Source organism: Rhinoraja longicauda, chromosome 11 (assembly GCF_053455715.1).
Source record: "Rhinoraja longicauda isolate Sanriku21f chromosome 11, sRhiLon1.1, whole genome shotgun sequence".
Taxonomy (NCBI): domain Eukaryota; kingdom Metazoa; phylum Chordata; class Chondrichthyes; order Rajiformes; family Arhynchobatidae; genus Rhinoraja; species Rhinoraja longicauda.
Window position 1 is genome coordinate 22,909,939 of NC_135963.1, and position 12,873 is coordinate 22,922,811.

The following is a 12,873-nucleotide window of genomic DNA, read 5'->3' on the forward strand; positions in this document are numbered from 1 at the left end:
GAGGCCAGTGCCATCAGAGAATATAATTGCCATGAAGGGTTGTATCTGGTCTGCAACGATGTTTAGGTAGGTGACACATGTCAAATTGACGTCCACATGAATGGCCGGACCCAGGGTTTCCCAGCAGAACATTGCCCAGAGCATCACACTCCCTCCACCAGCTTGTCGTCTTCCCACAGTGCATCCTGGTGCCATCACTTCTCCAGGTAAACGGTGCACACGTATACGGCCAACCACATGATCTAAAACTGGACAAATCGGACTAGGCGACCACCTTCCACTGCTCCAAGGACCAGTTCCGACGCTCGTGTGCCCAATGTGGGCGTTTTTGACGGTGGACAGGGGTCATGGGCACACTGACTACGCAGCAGGGTGTGATGCACTGTGTATTGTGTCACATTCCTCCCGTGACCACCATTAAAATTTTCCGTGGCTTGTGCCACAGTAGACCTTCTGTCGTCTCGGACCAGATGGGATAACCTTCGTTGCCCTTGCGCATCGGTGAGCCTTGGGCACCCAACACCCTGTCGCCAGTTTGTGGTTTGTCCCCCCTCTGACCACTGCTGACCGTGAGCACCCCACAACCCTTGCCATTTCAGAGATGCTCTGACCAGTCATCGGGCCATAACAACTTGGCCCTTGTCAAAGTCGCTCGGGTCTTTACTCTTGCCTATTTCTCCTGCATCCAACACATCAACTTCAAGAACTGACTGTTCACTTGCTGCCTAAAATATCCCACCCTTTGACAGGTGCCATTGTAACAAGGTAATCAATGTTATTCACTTCACCTGTCAGTAGTCATAATGTTTTGGCTCATTGGTGTATACTTACAGTGGATTAGCCAAGAGGAGCAGGTTATGACCATTCTAACAATGTTTTGTTGGTCAGTTAAACTTTTATTTTATATTTATCAGGGTTGCACATTCTTAAATTAGAACTACTTTAAAAATAAGCTGACAAGAGGACGGTTTTTGCACAAAGTGCTGGAGTAACTTAGCGGGTCAGACCCTTCTTCAGACTCCTGACCCGAGACAGCACCCATCCTTTTTCTCCAGAGATGCTGCCTGATGCTCTGGGTTACTCCAACACTGTCTTTCTTCAGTATAGCGCTCTCGCACAGCTGGCAAGGTCATGACCCCTGACCTGTAATGTTGCCACGCAACACCTTCTGGAGGACAAGTGGTGAACTGGAAGCAAGCCCTTAGTATCCCAGCACCCAGTCAATTGTCGCATTTTTTGCCAGAATTCTGCCGGATACTGAAGCCAAAATCGCCACTAAACTTGCAACACCTCAGCCCCAACCAAAAATCTTTATGAATGGCACCACATAATTACAGTGCTTAATCACATCAGGCTGCTTGACTGTTGTTTCCTTGCGTGTCATAAATGTGCCTTGACTTGTGTCTGTGGCCGATACCAGTGCATGAAGTGAAGCCTCTGGTCACGGATGGCAAATCAGTTCTCCACTCATTACAATACAATGGTTGACATCGCAGTTTGGACGCCGCTTCCCCTTGAAGTGATGCTGTGGAGGACACGTTAGATACAAAATGCTGGAGTAACTCAGCGGGACAGGCGGCATCTCTGGAGAGAGGGAATGGGTGACGTTACGGGTCCAGATCCTTCTCGACAAGAGGTGTCACCCATTCCGTCTCTCCAGAGATGCTGCCTGTCCCACTGAGTTACTCCAGCATTTTGTGTCTATCTTCGGTTTACACCAGCATCTGTAGTTCCTCTCTACACAATGTGGAGGACAACATGTTTTAAGCTTCCAATTCCCTTCAAATTCAAAGACGGCAAGACACGAGAGGGAAGAGGTCAGACAGACTCTGGACCTGGCCATCTTGTTCCAGGACATGCCGTGTAATTATGGCATTGATGGGTTGTGGACATGAAGTGGGGCATCCATCCAGTTGTAGCATGTCTTGGCTGGGCTCCTTCTGGTGACTCAGCCCAGAGTCGCTGTAGTGTATCCAGCTCTGGAAGGGCATTGGCAGCCATGAGGGAGTGTAAACCCGAGGTATTTTGAACAGGAGCCACGTCTTGAACTGCAAAGTTAGTCCTTTGTTTTTGCGTGGAAGTTAAGCTCTCTGCTCTCTCTGTCTCCATTTCCACTGGCGCCGTTTCCAATGTGACGACCGCATTGTACTAGATAAATCATCATGATGAGAAACGCAGTGTAAACCTGACACCTGGTGACCCACGGCACACTATAGAGCTGTGGTGTGGGGGGAAATGTAAGCGAGGAGGAGCTCTAATGAACTCTGAAGACTCGCTGTACAGTAAGTGTTCAGCTTTTTAGAATCCTGACCTGCTGAGTTACTTCAGCTTTATGTGTCTCATCTTCGGTTGAAGCCAGCGTCTGCAGTACCTCCCTACACAAGCGTTCAGCGTTGTCAATGTGCCACCGCTGGATGGATACAAAGCCGGCTTATAACGCGCAGTCATCTCATTCATCCTTCTCTGCAATCAATTCCCGGGCACAGCCTGTTGCTAACTCGGTGCATTCTCCTCCTCTCTCGTCGGAGAGAGAGAACTTCAAAGTAGACATACCTTGAGGAGATTTTGCAGTGGAACGGACAAAATGTGTAGGAAAGAAGTGCAGATGCTAATTTAAATCGAAGGTAGACAAAATGCTGGTGTAACTCAATGGGACGTACGTGTTGCGCGTGTGATGAGTGTATGTCGGAGGCTTGCTTGTCCTCCAGAACGCTTGAGCGACTCCGTGCGTCACACCCTTTGACTTTTTGATCTATCGTGCAAGGGCCCTGTCTATACACCAGCATCTGCAGTTCTACACAAGGGAATGGTTATGTTTCTTTTGGTAGTTTTGCTGCCATCTGGTTATTTTATGCAAAGCAGATTAGCCTTTGGGGATTAGAAACGTGGTACTAGCCAGGATAGCGTATTTAAATTAAAATAGCCGTTAAACTGTAATTGTTGTAATGTTCTTTATTTGTGTCCATTTATAGGTGCTGAAGAGAAAGGACAGGCAATAAAAAGGTGCAACCCTCTGGCAATTCCGACTGATAGCATTCCACCTAAATCACCTCGGCCACATCGTAATATATGGCTTTCTCGTAGTCAGTCTGACTTATTTACCCGAAAGGTCAGCCGGAAGATTAATGTTCAAGATCCGTACTACACTCCTACCAAGGGAACTGCACACAAAATTAACCCCTTCATTGCAAGGCAGGACTTGAAAGGTGGAAAAATAAAATTTGTGGACACACCAAGTAAATCGGTAATATCACTAACGTTTGATCTGCCTTCACCCGATTCTGTCGACTATTCATACACTTCAACGTCCCAAGCCAAGCAGAACTTTATTGGCGATTTTCAGGAAACTCTTCTCTGTGAGCGACGATATCGATCCCTTCCAGGTTCACCTGATTTGCCAACAAAAGAATGTCACAGTTTTGGGCCCTTTTCATTAACGTTGGGGAAGTGTGACCCATTGCAGGTTGGGACTGATGTGAGGCAGAAAGGGTCGAACAGCTCCAAATATTCTGCATTGGAAATTCCACCATTTAAATGTAAACGTCAAACTCCGCAATCTTTAGCATCAGAACAGCATGATGCAGTGGACTGTTCAGGGATCGAGAATGTACCAGATGTAAATGACCTATGTACGGTTAGCAGAACACAATTAATAACCTTAAAAACTAATCAAAGCTTGACTCCTCGTGTTCCGGAGAGTCTCGATTGTAATCGTATAGCAGGAGGTGATGAGCCAAATTTAAATGGTACCTCATACGGCAACTGGAATCGCTCAATTTCTGGTGAAGAAATGGAGGAGCAAGAAATGCAGAGAGACATGTCAAAATTAGCAATACCAGAATCCAAGTCGTCTTTTAGTGTCAGTATTGCACTGGAGCGAGATGAAATGGACCCAGGTAACTGTGCTGTCTTTGCAGCTGAAGCATCCGATAGGGAAGGGCATTCATCTGTGGTGTTGGCTTCAAATCCATGTCACCTCCAGTCAAAATGCGATATTTGAAGGCACATTTATGAATATCGTACAGAGGTTTCATAACAGTACTTTTTCTGCTTAATAAAAAAAAAATCAGTTTTTATTTTGGTAGGAAGGATGTGTAAGTCTAGAATTCCAAAGCAATTTTCTAATGTGGATTCTGGTACTATGGATGTTAGTCTATTCTGAACAATCATTTGATATTTGGTGGTAGGCCAGTGATATAAATTGTTATAATTTATTCAGGTGAACCTTTCCCGTCTTGTTATTTCAAACATTTTATGGAAGTAGCATCATAAACCAGCTGTAGGTATCTTCTACTAAATATGATCTGTGCACAAGCCCTATATACCCCAGCATTATTCAGTATTTGTGGGGTGTATAAATGTTTTGTACAGATCAGCTGACTAGTTTTCTCAACCTGAAAGCAAATAAAATATTTTATTTTTTTCTCTTGTTGCATTTTATATGGACTTAAATAGTCATGCTGACTTCCATTTTGAATTAGAAAAATAGCCAGCTTAATTGCATTTTTAAATTTGTGCTAAATTGAGATTTTTTTTCCTAAGTTATACTTTTATTTTAAGAATTATTTAAAACCATTCAATCTTATTTCCATGATTGCATCCAAACCTGCCTTAGATAAAATTACTGTTGCATTTAAGAATAGCCTGCAAATCCAAAGGTACCAGTATATACATACTAAACCACATTGTGTCAATGCGATCTTCTGCGTCCACACACGGGATATAGTTTTTGATTACATTTGTTTTATTTTAAATGACAAAGTGGACCACAAATGTTTCTTCTTACGAGAAAAGCACTTCATCACTTTCTTTTCTATAGCATGAAAGATGCTACTACTGTATATTTTGTATTTCAACCTGGACTACTGTAACTAGAATTGGATGTATTGCCGCAAGGTGCCATGTACATAATTGTTTATGATGGGTCAATTCACAGAATTAGTGCAAAGATTTTTTTAATTTGCAAAAAACAAGGTGTGTTTATCTTTTACTGTGCAATCAATTCCATTATAATGAGATTTTATTTGAATTAGTTTTCTTCTCTTGATCTCTTCCAAGAATGTGAACCCCTCTTGCCTATTGCTTTGTAAATGGCCGCTGTGCCATGGTTCAAAAGTAGATTTGTATTTCCTGCTTCTCTCATTTACCCGGTGCAAATGACCCTGCCCAGATGTTTACTACTCCACCTATTTTATTTAATCAATTAGATTTTAATAATGGATGTGAATTACAGAACAATTTTATTGTTACATTTTTGTTTAACCAAGGTCTGGATTTAACGCAGATTGAAAATATTCATGAAGATAATTTAGACCATACAGTTTGCACCTTTGATGGTAAGGTTACCTGGGATAATCGTAACCCATGGTTCAAATTTATTCCAGATTTTCCTACAGCTATGCATTTTGTGTACAAATCTGACATTTTCTACCCCAATCAGATTTGATATATTGAACAGATGGGAAATGTATTGCCAAGTGTTCAGACCTGTGAAATTAAATTCATTAAGCATTGCTTCTAATTTTCTTTAAATAGTGTTATTTTAGTTTTTTTTATTTGTGTACAGTTATTTTCTTGTGACAACCAGTTTCCTTTTGAATAACATACAGTTTGACCATCTGCGTTACGGTGAAGAAAAAAATCCAGTGCTAATTGGCTTATACTTTTGTTTTCTTAAAGCTCTTTAGTTTTTAAACTGAAATGTGTTGAAATCTTGCATTGATTTGGCAGGTGTACAGCTTACTTTGAGGTGTATTTGATTTTTTTTTAAATCACCACGCGTTTTAGTTCATTCTTAAAATTACATGTTATTCGGACTACTTGAAGGGCATGGATTGTTAAATCTTGTACTATTTACTTTCTAACCCTTTTTAAAATTCGTTATGGTCATTTTCTATTTTTCCTCTGCACTGGAGGTTTGCAAGACAAATGCACAATTCAATGCTATGGTGAAAATGGCTCATTATATTCACAGTTGTGGTATTGAAGTGTGACCAACTAATCTAATACCAGAATGAAAAGGTCTTTCCCAGCTTCTATTCAATTTACCATGTTTCTTTCTCAAAGATAATAAGAGAAGTTGCACTATGTTATTGACTTTATAGTTGTAGCCTTGCATGAGGGTGAAGTGCTGCATGTTGCAGCATAGATTATCTTTTATTTTAATGAGCTTTACTTCTAGGATACAACTACATTTGCCATGCACCATCATTCAATTGGATTAGGGTTACCACAACATCTTAAGCGAGAACGAATACAACTTTGTATTTTTAACGGTTTGTCTTTTAAAATGCCTTTCTTTTGGCTTTATTAAAATGGTGTTGTTTCCAAATAGAATGTTAAACAGTGTGGAAACTAAAACTAGTGGATTACTAATACCAGGTGGACATAAATACTATATACTGGTTTATAACTACTTCCAAATCTATCATCAAACTAAAAAATGAAAGAATTGTTGCACAACAAAAACACAGACAGTTTATTTGAGAATGTGAGGGATGATGGAGATTTAAAAATTCTAGAAAGGCTCAGCATTTCAGGTTGCATATTTGGAAGAGATAATAGATACTCGTAGATGCTCTATGACCTGCTAAATGTTCTGTTAATTTCTCTCGTTTTTTTTTTGCATCTTCAGTTTAATTTTTCCCCCCATTTAGTGGTGACGGCAGGGTCTCGTTGATACTGTACCATTTTTCTGTTAGTACTTGAACCAGTCTACACTCGTTGCAAGGCAAAAAAAACAGCTGTCACTTGAAAGATTATAGACTTAAATTCAGGATAATCTTTTTTTACTTGTATTCTATTGCTACTTCTACCCAAGGGTGCCTTGACACTATGTATGTTATCAACATGCACTTAAAACATTCTGGTTCCTCCTTGCCCTTTTTGACTCCCGATCCACCAAGTTTTGTACAAGCCTCTACGTACGTGAGAACCTGCCTGTGATCTGCTGGATTACCATCACCCTTGGGAGAAAAAAATGAAGGTGATGATTGTTTAACAAAAGTGGGACTATCCAAATGTCTTGGTTTTCTGTAATATCCAGAATATGCGCAAGACTCCATTAAAAAAAGGATTCTTGAAGATTTGTAGAAGTGTCTCAACTTGATGCATAATGTAGTTGAAATGTACAATGTAAATGCGCATACATGTGTGACATGCTGTAGTTATATATATATTATATATATATATATATATATTATTACATATACATACACATGTTTTTCCCAAAGTTTTGCACCATTTAAAATTGCTGGAACTTTGAGGCTGGAAAAATGATCAAGCCTAGCCCTCTAGCACAACACTCTGACATTGGACCCTATTCAATAGTTGCTATTGTGTACTTTCATGAAACAACACGGGCATTTGAGTAGTGCATTAAATTCCTAATTTGGACTTAAACAAAAAAAATTCACACAACTTTCCATTTCTGAATTGAGAATTCTTGATATTTTGCATTTCAGAAATGGAACCAGGCATGAAAGGGCAGAAACTAAGTGAGATTGAATTTTAAATCTGACTCTGGTTTTCTTTAATCCATGTTTCAATAGCTATTTAGTACTGCTGTACTAAAGGAAAGGTGACATTTTTTCATGTAATATAGTTTTAAAATGTTCAATATAATAACTGCAGAGAATTGTATTAAGCTGAAAGCCTGGCCTTGCCACCCTGAATAAAATTGCATGTAACAAATGTAACTCGAATTATTTTCACATTTCTGGATGCATGATAATTTCTCAGTAATGCAATAGAAAAAACTGAATGTCCTAACAACTAATACTGACATTTTACTCTGTAGGAATAACTACAGAAGGAAAATCTGAGTTGTCCCTGAACAAAATTATGTAAAATTGTCATAGAAAAGGAAACCTATACAAATTGCCCTACTTTTTCTCTGTAGATTTCAGATCTTTTCATTTGCAGGATTAACTTCATTTCCAAACTTGGAGGGATATGTTAAAGCTTGTACCACAGTTTTTGACAAGGTGCAGATTAATATTTTAGGCATCTCCACTTAACTATTTACTACTGAGTTATTTTCATAATTATGCTCATGCTGTCTGCACATGGATTCTTAAAGTATATACAAATATATAGCTACTTGGGACCCTCTCTATGTAACAATAAAAATCCATATAGGATATTTGTGATATACTGTGAAGCCATCACTATTCTCTGTAATATGAAGGGGGACTTCCACCTGGAATCCACCACATAGCATTGGGCCATGCATGCAGCTTCAGATGGTGTGTAAGTTCAGAGAGATGAATCGCACAAATCACTATTGGGGATGGTGTAAAGACAGGATTTTTGAGAAATGTGATGGCCCAATTGAAAAATGATTATGTAATGAGTGATCTGTGCTCAGCAAAAGCTATTAAATTGTTTTCTTTACAATTTCACCAGTTTTCAATGTAATGAATAAACGGTGATCTATCTGGAAGTTCCTGTGAAATGTGCATTTTCAGTGGGTGGAGAGAACTTTTCTCAGCACCTTTTATTCATTTCAAATTCATCACTGAAGTCCATCTGTCTTTTCAATTATTTAACACATAATTGATTTGAAAACCGCTTATTTTTATAACTGCTTTAATGAGTCCTTTGGGTTGTGGCTACTGATTGTATGAAGTGTAATTTACTTTCACGTAGCAGGATTTTTGCTTTTCTTGCATTTCTTCGTGAAGTACTTATTGAGGTCAAATGATCCCCTAGTGTGAATTTGTCAACTAAATGTACAACATGCATTAGACATTTTTGGAAAGGCATTATTTTGTCAAATTGTTTGGCAAGATGGGAAGAAAATTTACCAATAAAAGGTAAGCATTTCAAAACCTAAGTTTAAGTCGAGACATAATTGTCAAGGTTTAGAATAGAATTGTAACTTGAACCCCAATTAAAATTATGTATGACTTTGATTATCAGTTGATCTTCTATTAAACCATTTTCATGTGATTCATTTATTTGCAAATCATTAAGTGCAAAAAAAAAAAGAGATAATTATCCTCAAGTTTGCAGTTGAAAGTTAATTTGCTTTCTTCGGTTCATTTCTCTTTTACATATAATTTTCAGAATGGGCAAATGAATGTATTGACACTTGCTGTTCTTCACATTTCCATCATTTGAACATGGTTTCTGGCTGAACATTTGTGATACATTAATCAGGAATTTTAAGGGGAACTCAACCCGCCACATAGCTATTTAAAGCACATAAAACGATTCCATCAAAATTATAACAAGTTGAGCGGTTTTATCTGCATATTTAAGACAAACTAAGCTTTTGCAGAAGAATGGTGAAGAGATCCTGGGCACTAATTATTTTTTGAAACAGTATGAAAATGGAAAGTCCTGCTGCCCCCCCCCCTCCCCAAAATATGGAAATGCTATTTTTCAGCGTGCAAGGTAGCCATTCATGGATAGGCAACACATATTTAAATTTATGGAGTCTCTAATTTAAAAAAATAATGTTGGTGCTAGGCTCTGATCAATTTTGCTGATCATAAGTATTGGTGTCAGTGAAGTGGGTATTCATTCCACCAAGGTTATTTGGAGTCTAGTTTCCATCTGCTATCATTTTTCTTTGGAAAAGTGGGAACTAATTGCATGTTTGCATTAAAACTCAATGTGGCAGCAAAAAAAATTAACATTTTTGTAAGGGCATTTTTGTATTTGCAAAATGTGAAAAATTACTTTGAATTGTAACAGTACCAAATGTATCCAAATTATATTTTCTTGAAGCAAATCCTCAAAACTTGCCGAACTTTGCGAGCAAGCTTTGTTTTTATTGATAGGCAATTGAAGCCTGCTTGAGACTTGGAAATTATTTTTGTAATGATTATGGAGAAATCCTTGAATTTTAATTGTTTGGTACATTTACCACTGCAGATGATCTAGTTATGTAGTGTAATCTACAATTTGTAATTTTCTAGGAATCGCATTGCAAAGAGTCAAACAACAAATTTGCTCGTGCACATTTAGACGTTCACTTGGTCATGTATGTTGCATTGTGAAAAATGGAACCTGCGAACAATGGATTATCAACAGAAGATGCTGTGTAAATCCAAATTACAAGTTTGGGCACTGAAGAGATGTTAAACCTGAATTTCATTTTAAAAATCAATCTGGAATTGAAACGATCAATGATTTTAAATTTTAGCATTCTGCTCCTTTGCTGCAACACTGAATAATGACAAATGATTGGAGAAAATTTGCAGTTGCAAAGAATAACTTGAATAATATATATATACAGTAAGTTTGTTAAATGGAACTGTTCCTTTCCAATTTAATAGGAAAGAAAATTCTGAAATGACCACTAATTACCTAGCAATTGTGAAACTACCATGTTCTGAGAAATGTGTGCTACATTAGAAAAATCATTGAATAGGATGTGTTTTGTGATAGCATCACGAAAGTGCTGTTTTAATGTGTACTATAGAGCATTTGCTTAAATTTAAAATGCCATCTATTTTGTTTAATTGCATCTCAACTAAACTTGTATCATGTATTTTTTGCGAATTTAGAATTGTGTAATGCTTTCATTATAACAATGATTTACTCATGCAAGCGTGACAGATTTCAATTATAACATGTTTATTTTAACAGGTGATATTAGACACTTAAATGACTAGATCATTTGCACTTGAAATGAAGCCCTTACATTGTATCACTCCATTTTTATGCAAAATTCCTTTTTGCAACAGGAAGAAAATGTTTATGTAGATCTATTTTCTTATTTATGAAGTTTGATATGTCTTAAATTCAGAATATAATAAAAAGCTATTATTTAAAGAACATTGTGGAAAGTTTGTTATTTGTGACTGAGAAACTATTTGAAGTGCTTTCTGAACTATAATGCTGGAAATGCTAACATTCTTCCAAGTTCAGATCTAATGAATGGTCTTGAATTTGAAATGATAAATGTTTCAGCAGGTGGTCCCACGCCACCTAAATGTGTTCTAGTTTTATTTCAGATACTCTGTGCAGTTTCTTTTGTACTTGGATTGAATTTATGTTGGCTGTGGACAAATCGTAATATTGTGAAGCTTGAAAGGGTTCAGAGAAGATTTACATGGACTAGAGGGTCTGAGCTATAGGGAGAGGTGGAGTAGGCTGGCTCTTTGTTCCTTGGAGTGCAGGAGGATGAGGGGTGATCTTATAGAGGTGTATAAAATTATGAGAGGAATAAATTGGGTAGATGCACAGAATCTCTTGCCCTGAGTGGGGGAATCGAGGACATAGGTTCAAGGTGAAGGTGAAAAAATTTAACAGGAATTTGAGGGGTAACTTTTTCACACAAAGGGTGGTGGGTGTATGGAACAAGCTGCCAGAGGAGGTAGTTGAGGCTGGGACTATCCCAACATTTAAGAAACAGGTACATGGATAGGACAAGTTTGGACCAAACGCAGGCGGGTGGGTGGGACTAGTGTAGCTGGGACATGTTGGCCGGTGTGGGCTGAAGGGCCTGTTTACACACTATCACTCTATTGTAAACCACATACCAAATTGTCCATAAAACAATGCACCTATTACTACGGGAGTCAAGATTTTATTTAATCTCTATTTCATTATAGGAGTACCTCATTTTAGGAGTACTCTGCAATGTCTTGGGCCTAACTAGCTTTAGCTGCTTTCATCAGATGTGATGCATGTTGCATCTTTTAATTTAAGCTCATGGCTGCTGCCTTCAGCATTTATATTCATAAAAAACCTAAAGGCTGATCAATTAAAAGTTAAAATGTTGTGCCATTGATTTTAACCTGCAGATTAGGATAAAACGCAGGAGTCAATGTTTTGTTGCTCCAGATTCCGCATCAGCAAACATTTTGCTGGAGGAATTCAGCAGGTTAACTGTGCATCTGGACTAAGTCAAATGGGAAGATAGTGTAAGGAGGAAAGGCAGAGTAGTGGATTGAGGGGTGAAGGAGGACTGGTAGGTGGATGATTGATTGTAGAGTGTGGCTTATGGTTGGATTAAATTTGCAGTTGGAGGAAAAGGATGGTGTGCAGGCAGTTGGGTGAAAGGTGAGTAGGTGGACTCCTGTTTTCAGGGAGGTGGGGTGAGAGTAAAAGTACAGGAAAGGAAATGTGAGCACTCCACCATAAGTTTTCATGAAAAAGGACATTTCAGATTCCGTTGGGCCTCAAGAGCAGGTGAAACATGGACAGAACTGGGAGGGAAGGGATGGCACCCTTTCAAGTGTCAGGATGGGAGGAGATACAGTCTAGCTAGCTGTAGGTGTCAGTGGGTTTATAGTGAATGTTATTTGTATTTCTCCTGAGATGGAGACAGCAATCTAGAAAATGGAGCATTGGAATGGTCTAAGTGATTTGTGTTCCAGCTGGGTGCAGGGTACAGCAGCAATGGTCAGTGTTACCAAGAAAGGTTTGGAACAAAGTGCTGGAGTAACTCAGCGGGTCAGCCAGCAGTTCTGGAGAATGTGGGCGCGGTTAGGCAGGGACCTAGACAAGGGCCAGTTGTGAGACAAAAGAATTTAAGGAATCTTGGAGGGAGAGGGGAGAAATTGATACAGGTCTAGGTGAGCGGTGGTGAAAGGGCAGTCGGGGCAGTTGCCTAAATTTGGACAATTCAATGTTCATACCATTGGGCTGTAAGCTAGCCAACTGGAATATGAGGTGCTATTTCTCCAGTTTGCATAAGCCTCACTTCCTGGCAATGGAGGCCCAGGACAAAGGTCAGTATGGGAAGAGTTAAAATGATCAGTAACCAGATCTAGTAGGCTATGGCAGACCAGGCACAAGTGTTTGGCAAAATGGCCACTGATTCTACACTCAGTTTCACTGATGTACAGGAGACCACACCAGGTACACTGGATGCAGTAGAAGAGGTGCATGTGAACCTGTTTCACCTAGAAAGAC

General features: G+C 39.0%; 1 protein-coding gene across 2 annotated transcripts in view; it reads left to right on the forward strand.

Moving 5' to 3' along the window:
* The window catches only part of LOC144598370 (dual specificity testis-specific protein kinase 2-like), a 77,860-nt gene extending 67,093 nt beyond the window's left edge, over window positions 1–10,767 (forward strand). Inside the window, exons 11-12 of one of the 2 annotated variants that reach the window (XM_078408452.1) lie at window positions 2,973–3,896; window positions 5,268–10,767. In XM_078408452.1, coding sequence (XP_078264578.1) covers window positions 2,973–3,896; window positions 5,268–5,446 — 1,103 coding nt within the window. In that variant the 3' untranslated portion in view covers window positions 5,447–10,767. Of the gene's footprint in view, window positions 1–2,972 lie in introns of both variants that reach the window. The other variant, XM_078408453.1, reaches the window with a different exon arrangement.
* The last annotated feature ends 2,106 nt before the right edge of the window (window positions 10,768–12,873 follow it).